The sequence below is a fragment of the Chiloscyllium plagiosum genome, chromosome 34 (assembly GCF_004010195.1).
Source record: "Chiloscyllium plagiosum isolate BGI_BamShark_2017 chromosome 34, ASM401019v2, whole genome shotgun sequence".
Lineage (NCBI taxonomy): Eukaryota > Metazoa > Chordata > Chondrichthyes > Orectolobiformes > Hemiscylliidae > Chiloscyllium > Chiloscyllium plagiosum.
This window is the reverse complement of record NC_057743.1, coordinates 19,066,547-19,084,869: the sequence shown is the minus strand read 5'-3', so window position 1 is coordinate 19,084,869 and position 18,323 is coordinate 19,066,547. Positions and strand designations below refer to the sequence as shown.

General features: G+C 39.9%; 1 protein-coding gene across 6 annotated transcripts in view; it reads left to right on the top strand.

Annotated features, from left to right (window-relative positions):
- Positions 1 to 18,323, top strand: part of atp13a2 (ATPase cation transporting 13A2) — a 92,058-nt gene that overhangs the window by 31,982 nt on the left and 41,753 nt on the right. For all 6 annotated transcript variants that reach the window (XM_043675701.1, XM_043675703.1, XM_043675700.1 and 3 more), the window contains exons 4-11: positions 2,162 to 2,220; positions 3,707 to 3,815; positions 5,675 to 5,754; positions 8,343 to 8,420; positions 9,688 to 9,757; positions 14,557 to 14,691; positions 17,159 to 17,225; positions 17,765 to 17,896. In XM_043675701.1, the coding sequence (XP_043531636.1) occupies positions 2,162 to 2,220; positions 3,707 to 3,815; positions 5,675 to 5,754; positions 8,343 to 8,420; positions 9,688 to 9,757; positions 14,557 to 14,691; positions 17,159 to 17,225; positions 17,765 to 17,896 (730 nt within the window). The remainder of the gene's footprint in view (positions 1 to 2,161; positions 2,221 to 3,706; positions 3,816 to 5,674; positions 5,755 to 8,342; positions 8,421 to 9,687; positions 9,758 to 14,556; positions 14,692 to 17,158; positions 17,226 to 17,764; positions 17,897 to 18,323) is intronic.

Genomic DNA, 18,323 nt, shown 5'->3' with positions numbered 1-18,323 from the left:
TGGATGTATTTCCAGGAATATCCTCCCTCAGTACAGCTGTAATGCTATCCCTTATCAAAAATGTCACTCCCCCTCCTCTCTTGCCTCTCTTTCTATCTTTCCTGTAGCATTTGTGTCCTGGAACATTTAGCTGCCAGTCCTGCCCTGACCAATGTTTCTGTAAATGCTATGATATCCCAGTCCCATATTCCTAACTATGCCCTGAGTTCATCTGCCTTCCCTATTAGGCCCTTTGTATTGAAATAAATGCAGTTTAATTTATTAGTCCTACCTTGTCCCTGCCTGCCCTGACTGTTTGACTCACTTCTGTTCTCAACTGTACCCGTCTCAGACCGATCTCTTTCCTCACTATCTCCCTGGGTCCCACCCCCCCACCTTACTAGTTTAAATCCTCTCGAGCAGTTCTAGCAAATTTCCCTGTCAGTATATTAGTCCCCTTTCAATTTAGGCGCAATCCGTCCTTGTACAGGTCACTTCTACCCCAAAAGAGATTCCAATCATCCAAAAATGTGAATCTTTCTCCCATACACCAGCTCCTCAGCCATGCATTCATCTGCTCTATCCTCCTATTCCTGCCCTCACTAGCTCATAGCATTGGGAGTAATCCAGATATTACTACCCTTGAGGACCTCCTTTTTAAATTTCTGCCTAACTCTCTGTAATCTCCCTTCAGAATCTCAACCTTTTCCCTTCCTATATTGTTGGTTCCAATGTGGACAATGACCCCTTGCTGACCCCTCTCCCCCATGAGAACATTCTGCACTCTCTCTGAGACATCCTTGATGCTGGCACCAGGGAAACAACACCCCATTCTGCTTTTTCTCTGCTGGCCACAGAAACGTCTGTCTGTACCTCTGACTACAGAATCCCCTAACACAATTGATCTCTTGGAAGCCGACATACCCCTCGTTGCATTCGAGCCTGTCTCAATACCAGAAACTTGGCTGTTCATGCTACGTTCCCCTGAGAATCCATCACCCCCTATATTTTCCAAAACAGCATACCTGTTTGAAATGGGTTTATCCACAAAAGACTCTTGCCCTAGGTGCCTACCTCTCTTACCCCTCTTGGAGTTAACCCATCTATGTGACTGTATCTGAGACTTCCCCCCCCCCCCTATCCTATAATTGCCATCCATCACATACTGTTGCTGTTGCAAATTGCTCATCGCTTCTGTCTGTCTCTCCAACCGATCCACTTGATCTGATGAGATTCGCATCCAACAGCATTTATGGCTGATATAATCCACAGTAACCCTTAAACTCCCACATCTGACAAGAAGTACATATCACTGCAAAGGCCATTTTTGCTTCTTCACAATCTACAGACCCAGAAAATAACACCGTCTTATTCCTCTACAAACACTGCCCCAGGTTAAATTAATAGCTATGGCTTATATTTTAAGTTTAATCAAGAGACTTCTCCAAATACATTTAATCAAGAAAGAACACTCTGTACTCACCAATACAGCCTTTCTCTTGGACAGACTTAAAACAACAATTAACTTATCTGATTCTGTGTTGTGAACTTCGCCCAAATCGGTTCCTCCAAGATTAGTTGTGAAATTCACTGTTTGCTAATTGTCCCAGATGCACTCTGATGTCCAGCAACGCATGAATTCAAAAACAGCAAAGGCAGTAACTGTGCAGGTTCTCTCTCTCTCTCTCTCTCCTGCAATGACCTCACCATGTGCTTCCTTTGTCTGTTCTTCTCCCTTTTAAAACTGCTGTTGTTTTGACTTTTTTTCCTAAAGTTCCAAAACAATGCAACAGCGTATAAAACAGTAATTGCTGCTCCTGAAATTCAAGGAAATCACATCCAGCACCTAAAATACCTCAAAAAAAAAAAGGAGCAGCTCTTACAGCCAGAAATTTTTCCTGTCATTCATCTTGGATTACCCAGAATCCTGAGAGGGGGAGAGGGAAGTCTTGGAAAGTATCCCCCGATGGGGATGGGGGACTACTGTATAGACGGTTTGTCCTTTTAAGATCCTTGTGTTGTTTACCCTAATAGGGAATATTGATAAAATACCTTTTAAACATTTATCCTGAAGTATTTCTTTGGTTTGCTTCAGTTATTGGTGTGAATAGGTTTAATTTAATGCTTAAAAGATGTAAAGATTGGATTCACTGGAGCTATTATTTAAACTGATTTCTTGCAGGATTCATTTAATCAGCAATTCGTAGCCAAAGTTTGGACAGAAGAGGTCGAGGATGACTGGTTAGTCTTCTGTGTTGGTCAGAATTACTGTGTGCGTGGAGTGACTAAAATCTCAGATGACAATGAAACTGTCCTGAACAAAACTGCATTAATCCAGTGTTTATGGATTATTGACATTGCTACTCAATGATCTAGAGGTAGTAAATACAGATATTTTTAGATTAGATTAGATTAGATTAGATTAGATTACTTACAGTGTGGAAACAGGCCCTTCGGCCCAACAAGTCCACACCGACCGGCCGAAGCACAACCCACCCATACCCCTACAATTACCCCTTTAACCTAACACTACGGGCAATTTAGCATGGCCAATTCACCTGACCCGCATATCTTTGGACTGTGGGAGGAAACCGGAGCACCCGGAGGAAACCCACGCAGACACGGGGAGAATGTGCAAACTCCACACAGTCAGTCGCCTGAGTCGGGAATTGAACCCAGGTCTCTGGCGCTGTGAGGCAGCAGTGCTAACCACTGTGCCACCGTGCCGCCCATATGTAATCAGTAGCTGGCACTAGGAATTTTCCAATATGCATCTGTGCTAGGATGTGGAGAGGGTTTCTGCTATTGACTTGCTAGTTCTTGATTCTTCCTTTGAAAATACACTTGACAACTGAGTTTAGAATCATCAGGCTGTGTTTTGGTGCTATCCACAGTGAAATTCCATTCACCCTCACTCATTAGCCTTAGAAATGAAGGAGTGGTGAAGTGGTGAAGCTGACCTGTAGGGTCAGCTGGCAACTGTGAAACCCCATCAGAACAAGAATAAGGGAACCATGTGTCCTGTGATTTCCTTCCATGTGGAGATGGCTGTGAAAAATTGTAGGATGTATGATTCTTGATTGCTAATTATTATCAAGGTTGAACAAAATCCAGTTCTCATCCTGTGTTTATTTTTCAGCAAGAAGTTTAGTTGATTTTCCCCAAGTTGATGCATATTGTAATTGTAGCACCTTCATCCTATCTTGATTGATATCCATTAATCTTGAAACCACCCTGACCTGTGTTTTTTGCATTAACCAATCAGGAGAGCTAAAAGTTCTGAAAAAGAGTCACTGGATGAGAAAAGTTAGGTTTGTTTTTTCTCTGCAGTTGCTGTCAGATCTGCTGAGTTTGTCCAGTTTCTGTTTTTGTTTCAGATTTCTGCTTCTCCAATTTTTTGTTTTATTTTTGAGTAAAAGTGTGTTGTTTATTAAGCTTTGCCAGGTTGCCTTCATAAGCCAATGTGGCTAGCTAAAACTGGCTGTCATTGCACAAGTCTCGATCATGCCTATGTCACATTGCATTGGAGTCAACAGTAAGGAAGTCAATGCTAGAAAAAGGATGGTGTGTGAATGTCTAAGGGACAGGGAACTGCTATATTTTGAGCATTGACCTACTACAAAAACTTGGAATTAGAGCTGTCTATGTCCATGCTTCAATCAGTTGCAGACTATTAGAAAATATAGCATATTGACTGCTTCTCCATCTAATGTTCTTCTCCACACAGTTTTCCTCAACCAGTTGAGCCTAGTGATGATGAGAACCGAATTAATTTAGCCATAGGAGTGCTTGAAAATGATTGGAAGGACACTATTCAACTTCACAAACACGAGGAGGTAAGAGATTGGATACTATATCACCCATGTGTTCAGTCAGTCGTTGTATAAGCTTGTGTACAACAGATAAAGTTCCTATTTGATAAGAATTTGGGCAGTCACCATGTTGTTATTAATGAATACCCAAATTATGAAGTGTTTAATTGGCAGCATCATTTGGAGAAAGATGGGAAATGGGGAAATGTTGCACTTATGTAACAATGAAAAAACTTCTGAAAGTGAGAGGGAACCATTTTAAAGCAGTAATTCAAAACATGTGGAGGTTGCCTATCCCTTGTTTTGACAAATAGTGATGACCTGTCTTTGTGAAACATTGCAGTCCATGTGGCAGAGGGTCCTCCTGCAACGCTGTTAGATAGGTTCCAGAAATTTGACCCAACACCAGTGAGAAATAATATTTTTATGTCAGATTGATTAGTGACTGGGATGGAAATTTAGAGGTGGTGTTACATTAGGTCTTCTGTCCTTGTCCTTTATGGTAGAAGTTTTTAATTTGGCAGTTTCTGTTGAAGTGTTGGCGAGTTTAAATGAAACCTGTTGCAGACAGTGGTGGAGGAAGTGAATGTTTAAAGTAGTCTAGAGTCCCAACAATCAGACTTACTTCACTCTTAAGTGCATTGAGCTATTTGAATGTCGTTAGATTGCACTCATCCAGGCAATAAAAAAATATTACATTATATTCCTGCCCTGTATCTTTGAGTTGGTGGAAAAATTTTAGGGAGTTAGTAGGTGAATCACTCACTGCAGAATACATAGTCTCCAAGGTACATACAATGACTGCAGATGCTGGAAACCAGATTCTGGATTAGTGGTGCTGGAAGAGCACAGCAGTTCAGGCAGCATCCAAGGAGCAGCGAAATCGATGTTTCAGGCAAAAGCTCTTCCTGATGAAGGGCTTTTGCCCGAAACATCGATTTCGCTGCTCCTTGGATGCTGCCTGAATTGCTGTGCTCTTCCAGCACCACTAATCCAGTACATAGTCTCCAACCTGTTCTTACAGCCACAGTATTCATGTGGCTGGTCAGTTAAGTTCTTAGTTTAATGTTAACCCTCAGGAAGGTGAGAGGGAAGATCCTGCACCTGCATGCAGGAGAAGAATAGAGGGATCCTTGCTCTGTTCCCTGCCTGCAAATGTTTGGTGTGGCATTCTGTGCTTACAAGAGAAAATATTCCATTCCCTGGAGTAAAATAAATAGTGTGCAGATTGCAGCACCGTCTATTTTCTATTAATTAATAGAACCAAATCGGACTACTTCATTTGCTCTTTGTACAGCAAGAACAATGGTATGTTTTTATGTAATGAATATAAAAATATGGAATTGTAGATGTGATTCAAAAACAAAGGTTCAAACGAGAAAACTCCTTTTCCTTCCTGTCTGATCCACACAAAACTGAAAGGAAGTTTTGTTAGAGAGATTCGATGACTATTGTCTCATTGTGCTGAATGTGAATGAGGTCAAACGGTGGCTGTTTCTGAACTCCTGAAAGCAATTAATTCATTTCCTGAAGAATATTGTATTTTAGGGGCTCTTGTGGCGCAGTGGTGAGGTGTCCCATCTCTGAGCCAGAAGGCCAGTTCAAGTCCTACCTACTCTAGATGTGAGTAATAACATCTTGTTTTCTAAACAAGTTGTTTAGAAAATTTAAAAAAAAGATGTATTATGTTTCAACACATTTCAAAATCAAACTATTAGGGAGGTCTTTAAAGTCAAGGGCTAGTGTTTCTTGTTCAATATCATCGCTCATTCAACTTTAAATAGTTAACTAAGCTACCACCATGTTGCTATATTCAGTGCTTTTTGTTTGCAGCAAGTTCATATTCTAAACTTTTTATAACAGTGCTTTTTCTTCTTTAAAAGAAAAATGTGATTCGTTATTATATGTTTGAGGGTTTACGCTACATTTGGATTGAGAAGAGACAATGTTTCTGCAAACTCAGGTACATAAACTTACATAGTAAATTTTTGGGCTACTTAGACTCATCTGCTCCTTTCTATGGAATTGTACTCTCAGTTCGGAATAGATTCTCTGGTTTGCTCTTGTCTTTGAGTGCATTTTCTCCTTGTTTCTATCAAACTTTGACAGAGTGGTGGTTAACTTTGTAATTTATTATTTTAACCTGGAAATAAAGGAGGATGAATATGAACTATGATGTACATACCCTATTTGTATGAATGGAGCATTTTTATGGTATTTCAGTCTTCACTATTCTGACGTTTGTCTCCATTATACAGTAGAAAGCACAAGTACTGATTAACAAACATTGCACCAGGTGAGAAGTATTCCAATTGTCTTTCATTACCACACCCAAAGAAGCAGTAGTGGAGATGTTGGGTAGATGCTGGTAAAAGTAGAGTATGACATGTTACTTTTGCCACAAGAATTAAATTATCATGCATTTAAGTTTGAGTTCAAAAGAACAAGATGATTTTAGTTATTTATTTAGCAAATTAAATCCCTGGAGCAAAGTAATCACTTTCTCATTCTCCGACTTTAAGGGCTTAGCCTGCCACTTGATTGTGTGTGCAGCATTGTATGTGTCCCTCCATAAGTTTGTCCTGGGCATCAGAAGTACAGGTTGGCTGTGTAGGTGTTCTGGGTTGTACTGAACATGTTTAGCAAAGCTGAAAATGTGTTGCTGGAAAAGCGTAGCAGGTCAAGCAGCATCCAAGGAACAGGAGAATTGACGTTTCGGGCATAAGCCCTTCTTCAGGCCACAGCATTGTTTAGCAAAGGCCACTCTCACTGTGATAGTTAAAAAGCTTGCTGTTTGTTAGATGGGTTTGTTACAAATGACTTGCTGGTGACTTCCGATGTTCCCCATTTCTTGATCCACGGATGTCTTTTAGTGGATCCTGCTCAGGAACGTTGCCTCATTTGGGGCACCAAGAGGGTAGATTGAACATGTCATTATAGGTATAGATAGGGTAGATAGGAAGAAACTTTTCCACTTGATGGAGGGATCAATGACTGGGGGCATAGATTTACAGTAGAGGCAGAAGGTTTAGAGGAGATGTGAGGAAAAACATTTTTCACCCAGAGGATGGTGGTGAATAGAGGCAGAAATCCTCTAAATATTTTATTTAGGTGTGCACTTGTGATACCAAGGACTACACGGTTTTGGGCCAAATGCTTGAAAATTAGTTTAGAATAATTGTGTTTTTTTTTACCAACATGAACACAATGGGCCGAAGGGCACTTTTCTGTGTTGTAGCTCTCTGACTGTTATGGAGTAGTAAATGAGATACAGCACAGATGTTTACATGTAAGTTTTGGGCCTTTGATAGCTAATGGATATGTGAGGGAGTAATGTTTGCAAGGATAGGAGGCCAGGGAGAGGTGTTGAGTGGAGGGTTCTAGTCATGATGCACATTGTTGCATTCAGTCAAGTATCAGCAAGGTGACTGAGATCACCTGAGCCTGTGAATAGGCTAAGTGCTTAGGTGTGGAGTCTAATGGCACCAGTGCCCATGTAGCTCCAACAGGTTTGGATGTTGGTATTTCTGGTTTTGAGCTTTTCTGCTTCACATGCTTCTGAAAGGAAAAAATAAACAGATGATTCCTAGTGCAGGATGTCATTGAAGCTTTAAAGGATAAATAGCAATGAGCTAAATCAAGAAGCACTGATTAAATGATGTCAAGCCTGGGTTTTGGGAATCTATAAAGAGGAAGAAAATTGAAGGAGTGAAAGAATTCCACAATTTTGTGGTTTCAGGCTTTCATTTCCAGCTTAGTTTTGGTGATTGAGTGGTGTGCCTCATTCCTGACTGTCTGAATCTTGTGTGAAACTTGGAAAGATTTTGATTAGTGTTAGTAATGCAATGATAAGGTCTGGTTTATAGATGTTTGTGGAATATAATTGGTCATTGTTGAATTGGATTGGCTCGATAATTTTACATGATTACTTTTGTGATTGAGACATTTGAGTTTCATTTCTTTCATCTTTTTATTTGCCCATGGGATGTGGGCATCACTGCTTACACAAGTAATTATTGTCAATCCCTAATTTGTCACAAGGCGGTGGAGAGTCAACCCATTGTGATGAGTCCAGTGTTTGTCAGACCAGGTCAGGATGACAGGTTACTCATCCAGTGACATTACCATTTATGTCCCAACCCCTCCCTTAGAGGTATTATATATAGTTATTGTCCATTTAACAGGATTGGGAAGAGTACTTGACAAAGAATACGTACATGGTCTGTAGATGAACAAGCTTGGTAGTGGGATATAACCTTTTCTTTGTACATTCGTCTCTATATGATTGGCTGTGAATTCATTTTACAACTTTGCCACAACATGAATTTATTTGGCTTTACTTCAATTTATCAAATTGTAGTTAAAATCTTTCCAGGAGTGGTTATCCCTCCTACTTTTACACGATTACCATCGGTGTCCCCCAAGGATTTATCATTGATCAACTCCCTTTTCTCATCTGTGTGTCTCATTTTGGGATGTATTCTAAAAAGAAAGTGTAGGGCTTTTTAGAATGTGTGCTTCCAGGCGAATCATATTTTTGTTCATTTGCAGTGTTCTTGAAGAAACACTGACGTGTGGAGACATTCACAGGCAACAGAGGGGACTTAGCAAACATAACCAAAATTCAAAGTGAGTACTCAGTACATTCTCAATATTATTTGTATTTAAACAGATGGAATGTACTGCTGAAATATCTCTGACAATCAACAGTTGGTAAAACTTGACAGAATAGCATGCCTGGAGCTGTCAGACTTTGACAGTTAAATGAATGACTGTTTGTTAGAAAGCCAATTGCATCCAATTAAGTGGAGAACTAATTTTCTAGAATGGTTACTATTTTAAGGAATTTTGTACTGAACCATACACATCAGGGAAAGCTGGAATCACCACTTTATAGTTAAATACAAAAGCAAAGGGTGGGGAGGTACATCTCTAGAAAGTATATGCTCAGTCGCTGACCAGTGTTGAGTTAACTGTTGTCTGCTGCAGTGGTTGTTAGAACATGGGAGCAAGAGAAAAACATTCAATTTCTTAAGGTAGACAAGCAATAGGCTGGAAGAACTCAGCAAGCCAGACAGCATCAGGAGGTAGGGAAGTCAACATTTCAGGTCAAACCCTTCTTCAGTCCTACTTGTCCTTGGATTCCAGCATTTGCAGTCTTTTTTTGTCTCCATTCAACTTATTCAGCCAATTTCACTACTCTTGACTTCTGCCTGATCTGTGCTTCAACTCCATGTACTTGCCTTTCCTCCATTCCTCATGATACCCTTACTTGAGCTTAATCTCAGTCATGAATATTTTATTTGATTCAGTTGCAATACTACAGTTGCTTCCAGAATTGTTGAGCAATAACGGCAATTTAAAATCAAGGCATGAGGACCTAATCACTGCTGAATGACCCTGACTGGAAATTGAATTTACACAGGCAGTGGGTGAGAGCTGACGTTCATTGTCTAGATTAGCACTTGGGCAAAATGTGAGAGCGCTATTTGTACACATGGAGATACGGTGTAACAAGATTAAGTCTCTTCAGGAGATGGGGAAATAATATAGAAATGAGGACTGCAGGTGCTAGAAAAGCACAGCAGGTCAGGCAGCATCCGAGGAGCAGGAAAAATCAACATTTCGGGCATGAAAAAGAGCTTATGTCCGAAATGTTGACTCTCCTCGGATGCTGCCTAATGTAGAAATGAGTTTTATACAGTTAGTGCTTAAAGCTATAGTAGAAGCAGAGATGGGAACATAACTACAAATATCACTGTAAAGTATATAATATTTATGTACTTAAAATGCTTGTATTTGAATCCCATTCTTGCACAAAGTAAGTTAATGGTGCAGATAATTGTGTTGGGAATCTATGCCAATCATGTTACAAGTTCTTTTTTCCCTCTTGCAGAAGACGGTTGTATGGACCAAATGTGATTGATGTGCCTGTAAAATCATACTTTAGGCTTTTAATAGAGGAGGTGAGTTAAAGTCTGTCTTTTCATAAGAGCAACCTAGCTTTTTGGAGTCAGGTGGATTGTATAATGATTATGTTGCTCAATTTGCTGTGTTATGTTGGCAAAATTTGAGAGCCTCAATATCTTTTGTGCTTGGTTGGAGACAAGTTGTTGCCAGAGCATTCACATGATCTCAATCATGCTGTTGTGCCCAGGTGGGAATGAGAACTTGTCACTCCTTCACAAGGAAGGAAGAAGCAGCAGTGCGCCACATAGCTGTTAACCAAGGAGAGTAAGACCAAATTATATAAGAGCAGAATTAGACCCTAACAGCCCATAAACTCTGCTTCGCCAATTGATATGGTGGATATATTTCTCAACTCTATTCTCCTGCTTTCTCCCTGATGCCCTGGATCCCCTTACCAATCAAGAGCCTATCACTCGGTCTTAAATACACTCAATGGTTTGGCCTTCATTGCCTTCTGCAGCCATGAGTTCCACAGATTCACCACCTTTTAGCTGAAGAAATTCCTCCTCATCTCAATTATAAAAGGTTGCCCTTCACTTTGAGGCTATGCCCACAGGCCCTAGGGACTATTACTAGTGGAACCACCTTCTCCCTGTCTACTCCATCCAGCCCTCTCAGTATTCTAAGTTTGAATCAGGGCCCAAAACTGCCCACAATTTCCCAAAGGTGCTCTAACTAGAGCCTTACGTAGCTTCAGTGGTACATTACTAGCCCTCTCAAAATGAATGCTAATATTGCATTTGCCTTCCTAACTGCCAACTGAACCTTCACGTTAACCCTAAGTGTGCTGATCTAGAACTCCTGAGTCCCTTTATGCCTCAGATTTCTGAAGTCTTTGTTTCAAAAAATAATTTGTGCTTCTATTTTTCCCATCAATGTGCATAACTTTACACTTTTCTTCCCAGCATTGTATTCCATCTGCCACTTCTTTGCCCTTTCTTCCAGCCTTTACAAGTCCTCCTGCAGCCTCCCTGCTCCCTTAACACTGTGTCCTTCCACCTATTTTTGTCATCTACAAGTTTAACAACAGTGCACTATATTCTTTGTCTAGGTCATTAATTTATAATGCGAATAGTTGTCTTAACACTGACCTATGTGGAATCCACTAGCCACCAGCTGCCATTCCTGAAAATGACTCATTTATCTCCATAACCAACAGAGAAAATGCTGGAAAATCTCAGGTCTGGCAGCATCTGTAAGGAGAGAAAAGAGCTGACATTTCGAGTCAAACTGACCCTTTGTCAAGCATCCGCAGTAATTTGCTTTTATCCTTTATTTCCATACTCTGTCTTCTGCCAGTCAGCCAATCCTCTAGCCATGTCAGTGCATTGTCCTGAACATTGTGAGTTCTTATCTTATTTAGCAGCCTCCTGTACGGTGTCTTGTCAAAGGCCTTCTGGAAGTTCAAATAGATTACATCCACTGGTTTCCTTCTATCCAACTTCCTCATTACCTTACTCTGCAATCTCATCCTTAATAATGGACTCTCAAGTCTTACCAATGACCAAGTCAGACAACTGACCTGTAATTTCCTGTTTTCTGCATGCCTCCCTCATTAAACAGGGGTAGTATGTTATACATTTTCCAGTCCACTGGGACCTTCCCTGACTCCAGTGATTCCTGAAAGATCCCCACCAATGCCTGTAAAATTACAACTGTCTCCTTCAGAACCCTGGAGTATTGCCCGTCTAATCCAAGCAATTTATCCACTTGTAGACCTTCCAGCTTCCCAGCACCACCTCTATAGTATTGGCCACTGCAGTCACTTCTGTCCTCTGAGTCTCTTAAAGTTCTGGTATGCAATTGGTATCTTCCACCATGAAGACTGATGCAAAGTACCTATTCAATTCCTTCTCCATTTCTTTGTTCCTCATTTTTAGCATGGTGTACTTTTCCAGCCGTCTAATGTCCACTTTTATCTGTCTTTCTTTTCTTTATATACATGTCTAACCAAATTCTTGCAGTCTTCTTTTGTATTATGAGTTAGCTTACTCTTTTATTTCTTCTTCTTCCCCTTTGTTTGTTTTTCCTGTTGTCCTCTTTCAGTTTTTAAAGGCTTCCCAATCCTCTGGCTTCCCACTAATCTTCACCACATTGCATACTCTCCCTTTTGATTTAAGCTGTCTATGGCTTCCCTTATAAGCTATGGTTGCCTCATCCTCCCCTTTTGTATGTTTCTTCTTCCTTGGAATGAATTGCTGCTGTGCCTCCCACATTACCCCCAGAAACCCCTCTGCATGCTGCTCCACTGTCTCCCTAACTAGACTGCCTTTCTAGTCACTCTCTCTGATCAGTTCCTCCTTCATATCTTCATAGTTACCTTTGCTCAGATGTAATACTGTTACATCTGCTTAGCGCTTCACCCTCTCAGAATTTATCCTGCAGTCCATCGTATTGTGGTCACTGTCCTCTTGGGGGACCCTTCACCTTAGGCTCCCTAATCAAGTCTGCTTCAAGACAAACCACCAAATCCAGAATTGTTTGTTCCATAGTGGGCTCTACCACAAGCTGCTCCAAAGAAACCATCCCATTGACATTCCATTAATTCCTTTTCTTGCCATGTGGCATCTGTCCATCTGCATGTTGAAGTCCCCATGATTATAGTAATATTGCCTTTCTTACAAGTCTTTTCTATCTCCTGATTTATTTGGGGGGGGGGGCAGGGGACCTGAACATAACTCCCCTTTAGGATCTTTACAGTTCCTTTGCAGTTCTCAACTCTACCCACACAGGTTCTACACCTTCTGACTTTACATTGCATTTTGCTATTGGTTAAATTTAATTGCTTACTAGCAAGCCAATCTCACCTTCTTTGCCTATCCTTTTGATAGGACGTGTATTCTCGAATATTTAGTTCCCGGCCCTAATAGATCTACAGCCACATCTGAGTTAACCACATCGTATCTTCTAATCTCAATCTGTGTTACAAGGTCATTTACCCAGTATTTAAATGCATGCAAATTACAAAACAACACCCTTAGTCCTTTGTTGACTGCACCCTTTCTCATAGTTGTCCCCTTATCTGCTGTGCTTGAAGTTAGATTCCTGACCCTTTCCATACTCTCGTTCCTATTACTTTTTCTGGAAAAGTTAACAACCTCTCCTGAGCCTCCTCCCACCCTTTTAACTAGTTTAAAATACTTGTGACCACCCATTTAGCCTTTCTGCTACAATCCTGGTCCCAGATTGGTTCAAGTGGCGCCCGGCCAATGGTAGAGTTCCTATCCCCTGGAAATGGAACTTCACATTCCCACGCTATTTAACGAGTGTGTACTGTCCTAATTTTCTCATTTCAAAACCAATTTACACGTGGTTTAGCTAATAATCCAGACATTATAACCCTTGAGGTCCTGTTCTTTAATTTTGTTCCAAGTTACTGATGTACCCTGAAAGGATTTCCTTGTGTACTCTTTTATGTTGGTCCAAAAATGGTTCACAACAACAGGACCCTTCCCCTTCCACACCTATATCCTTTTAGCCCAGTTTGAGATGTCTTTTACTGCTGAAAATGTGTTGCTGGAAAAGCGCAGCAGGTCAGGCAGCATCCAAGGAACAGGAGAATCGACGTTTTGGGCATAAGAGATGTCTTTTACCTTGGCACCAGACAGGCAACGCAAAATGTGGTACTCTTGATCCTGCTTGTAATGTTTGCTATCTCGCCCTTAGTTATAAGAGTCCCCTATCACTACCACTTTTTGCTCCCCTCACTTGAATCCTGTGCCACAGTGCAGTGATCAGTTTACCCATCTTCCGAACACTCTTTTTCCTCATTCACACAGGAAATAATTGCCTCCTAACAAGGGCATGATCAAACATCGAGGCAAAATTAAATTCAGGATCCCTCTACCTGCCTTACTTATAGTCACTTAATTAGTTTGCCTTTTACTATTGATTCTTCTTTATTCTTTCTCTATAAGTGGAGGGTGGGGAGTAGGGGGTCAGATATTAAATCTCTAATTTAGTGGGGATATAAAGTAATTCATACTTGCATTTCCAATAATTGATCTCCATTGTAGTTATCAGTGAAGGCTGGGTCTCAATGTCCTATCAGCTTGATCAAATGCTAGAGTACAAGTACCCTTAACAAGTAAGTCTCAAGGTGTGATTCTGAGTACAAAGAGGATGCCAATTGACCTGTTTGTTCTTACCAGTCATGTTTCACTCGATTGAATGATTTAACTTTTTGATTGCAGATTGTGTTCAGAAACAATGATCTTTTTCTTTTTTTGCCAAAACAAATCATAATTTTGTTCATTAATTTTGGATAGAATTTTAAGATTTTTGCCCTGCAGCACCATTTATTTGATGAAAACCTTTTTAGCCCCTGATTTATATTGAGTTAGCTGATCTTGACCTTGTGGTAATAGGGCATTAGTTTTGATGTATCTGAGCTAGAGAAAGGGAAATGTTCGTTTCTGTAGTTAATGCCCATTGACAACTTCCCCTATGCATGCACTTGCATATATGCGTATACATGGATACTGATGGTGAGGGCATTATCTAGTGTAGAGATTATCTAGTGTAGAGATTATAGGAGTTGAGAGGTCATGTTGCAATTGTACAGGACATTCGTTAGACTACTTGGAATATTGTGTGCACTTCTCGTCTCCCTCCTGATATTTTGGAATCTGCTGTAGTTTGGCATGTTTAACAAGGGGTCAAGAAAAAGACGCATTGTGGCAAAGGTGAATAGCAGCCCTGTTGATCTTTAAAGTGCCCTTTGTTCCTTGATGGTTTCTGTTTGCACAACTTCTGCTGTGTGCTGCAGTTTTAAAAATTTTTATTTTTGTTTCAGGTGCTGAATCCTTTCTACATTTTCCAGATCTTCAGTATTATACTTTGGATCACAGAACAATATTACTACTATGCTGGGTGCATTCTGCTCATCTCCGTAATATCTATTGGTATATCCCTGTACCAGACACGCAAGGTACAACATGAAGGCACAGTCCACTGAGTTGGCTTTTATATGACGGTTCTGCAGACCTGTTACTGGAATCAAAATTAGCTTGGTGCTTTGATATCATTTTAAAAGACATAAAGTTGGGTTTAATATATATAAAATGTCAATGAATATTGTGTGTTAACAGGGAAGCAGTAATTTGACAATTTCAACTAATACATAGATATTTAAGTGTTATCTTGGATGCTGTGCACCACCAATATATTTGGATTTCTTGGCATTTTATTTTGTCTTCAGTTATGTACAAAGGGTAGGCTTTTCATTCTACTTGATAGTCATTTGCAGCAAATATTGGCTGTAAGTTTTGAAAGTTTCTTGTATATCAGCGATTTGGGTAACATACATATCAGGAGAGATAGAAATACACCAGCTGCTCAGGCTCAGTGTCTTCAATAACCTTATAAATCACTCCCGACTTGGAGTGTAGGACTGCTATCTGTATTTTACTACTTGTGTACTTTGTAAACCGAGTTTTTGAGACTGTTATGTAGTGGTTTTTAATTAATGGGGAAAGTTTGACAAATGGAGAGAGATGGATTTCAGCTGGGAGTATAGATCATCTGCCTATCCATAGAGTCTCATGCTATAATACAGACCAAATAATAGAAATAGGGAATGGGATGTTGATTTTATTTCTCTTTCGTCCCTGTCCCTGCTGAAATTAATGTCCTTCACATTTACACAGAAAAGAAATCATGAATGAAGCAATGATGCAGGTAAAAGATGCTTTTTGGTGCATATTATTTACTGAATGGAGTGTAAACTCAGCAAGGAACAACCTCTATATCATATTTCTAGTATTTTGCAATTTTTTTTTGCAGTTTCCACAAATAAAAATAACGAGGTTACATGGCTATGAAGCAAATGAAGTACTTAATATTGCACCATGAACCAAGGCAATAAAGTTTGAACTATTGGGAAGTGAGATTAAAGACTGCATCTCCAGAATATTTTGGTTTAGATCATCATTACAATTATGTTGCCAATGCAAATGCACCCAGTGAGATGATACTTAAACTTGCAGACCTGGGTCAAATTTCCAGTCTCTAGCTGATCTTAGCCAGGGTGCAGTGCCTCAGATCTAGGGAGTGGGTGCATCTACCAAGGCACTCCTTTTTAGTGATCACTTGGAAATGTGTCAATCAGTTGAGGAAGGATCAAGTTTGACAGTGATGCCCTTCATGATTTAACGGCCAAACTGTCACTGTTAATATCAAGGTTATCAAAGGTTTGGTCTTTATATGCTGCATAAAGGAGTTCTGTGGAACCTTGGTCTCGCACAAAGTTTAAGTACTTGCTTCCATAAAGTTGCAGCAGTTTCAATTTGCTGATATCCATTACCCCTTGCTGTTCTGATTGGGGTTTAACTATTAATGTTATCCAAGAATGTTATACATAGGTCTTTGCGAAGCTCTAAATCCACAAAAGTCAAACTGGAGGAGTCAGGTTAAGAAGCGACATGAACACTGGTACAACTGAAATGTCTTGGATTTGAGTGTGTGAATTTGAAGGACACTTGTGTCAGAGTTAGGATGACTTATTCTCGAAGGAAAAATGACAACTTGAACAAAGCGCAACAGGGCTTGCCCTATCCATGGTGTAATGCACTCCATTGAGAATCTGCATTCTGGAAGGGGATTTTTTAGAAATGCCCTTACCCACTAGTTTTGTGGTTTGTTTTCTCAATTTTATTGATTACCAACCCATACATTTTGTAATTTGAGATTTGCAATTACCTACATTGCTTCCAAACTTGCAGTTATGTAATGTATTTAATATGATAAAATGCCCTAAGATGCTTCATCACAGTATCATCAAGCAAAATTTGTCAGAGACACATCAGGAATTAGGGCAGGTTACTGGATTTTAGGGGTAGGTTTTAAGGAGTGCTTTAAAGAAGGAAAGAAATGGAGAGGCAGAGTGTTTAATAAAGGAATACCAGAGCGTAGTCCTTGATCTGGAGGTAAGGTGACAACAAACGGGCAACAAAATTGGAACATGCAAGTTGTCTGAATTGAAGGAGCATGAGTCAGGTTTATATGGCTGGAATAGAAAATTGCAGAATACATGCAACGCCATTTTTTTTAGTATTGTAGATTAATTTTAGTAGGAGATGTCTTCAACTCATGATGAAAGGATACGTATGTCACGTGGGTATATTTTCTTAAACACTAAACCACCATTCACTGACTGAGAAAGTAAAGCATTCCGTGCTTAAATAAACGTGAAACTGCAACATTTGTTGAAAGTGAAAGCAAAATCATTAAAATGCACATCATGCAGTATGAATAGGAATGGTGAAATTGTATGCCCCACTGTAGTGTTGCCCTCTTTCATCTAATAATCAAAGTGCAATTCAACATATTTCTAATTATTATCTCTGTCAAAGTTTTGTGACATAGTCACTGATTGAAATAATTTCCTTTGTGTGCAGCAAAGTGTAATATTACGGGATATGGTGAAGCTTACAGTCAATTTGCGGATCCGCAGGGAAACTGGAGGTGTGTGATTTATGCTGTTTCTATTTAAACTGAATGTTATGCTGGATTCCCTGCGTAAGGGACATTTCACAGTGGCAAGCAGCGTGGAGATGGTGCTTAAAGCAACAAGAATATTTTTGATCCGGGTTATTGAGAGTGGACTAGCCATTCAAAGACTAAATTCTACGGTTAAAGATCTTCAGTCCCCCTAAACTGTATTGTTAACTGATTTCAGTTTGTCACTAGGAATATTGAAACAGGAATTCTGTCCTGTGCTGTTGCAACAGATGTCAACTCAAATAGCACAAAAAGACATTAGGACAGTTAAATGTTTGCGTGAGGTTTGTGCAGAACTACTTCTATCCTGTAGCGTTTTATATGCATATTTTGTGAAACTAATCATGATTTGCAAGCTCACCATTGTATTTTAGGTTGTAAACAAATTCTGTGATTTTCCTTAATGGTCTAGCCTGTAACCTTGGCCTTGAGTGATTCTGTAATTCCTTACCAGCTTGTCATCTGTACTGCATTGATTATTGATATACTGGTTTATTTTACAGAAGAGGAAATGGTGAATTCTCAGGATTTAGTACCTGGTGACTGCATTGTGATTCCTGAAGATGGGATTCAAGTCCCATGTGATGCAGCACTCCTAACTGGAGAGTGCATGGTTAATGAGAGCATGCTTACAGGTGAGAAACAAATTCATGTTTTATTTTAACATGTTTGCTTTCCTGAAGGTCTGACTGTTTATGCTTTCACGGGTAAAAACAATGACTGCAAATGCTGGAAACCAGAGACTAGATTAGAGTGGTGCTGGAAAAGCACAGCCGTCGGCCACCTTTTCAGAATCTTATCGAAGTGATTTTTCATGTGTAAGCCTAAAAGATACATTTTAAAAAGCTGCAGAGCTCTTTTCTATACCATTTAAAGTCAACACAAATGTATTTTCCAGGAGAGGCGAAATTCATGAATGAGTAAATAAGACTGTAGGTTCACCGTGCAAGCTTAATGCTGAAGTAGGCCCATCAAAGCCATCCTGCATGATAATGTCTGTGCTGAATATATTATTTCTCTACGCATATTGTACAGGCTCATGAATAGCCCTAAAGCTGTCAC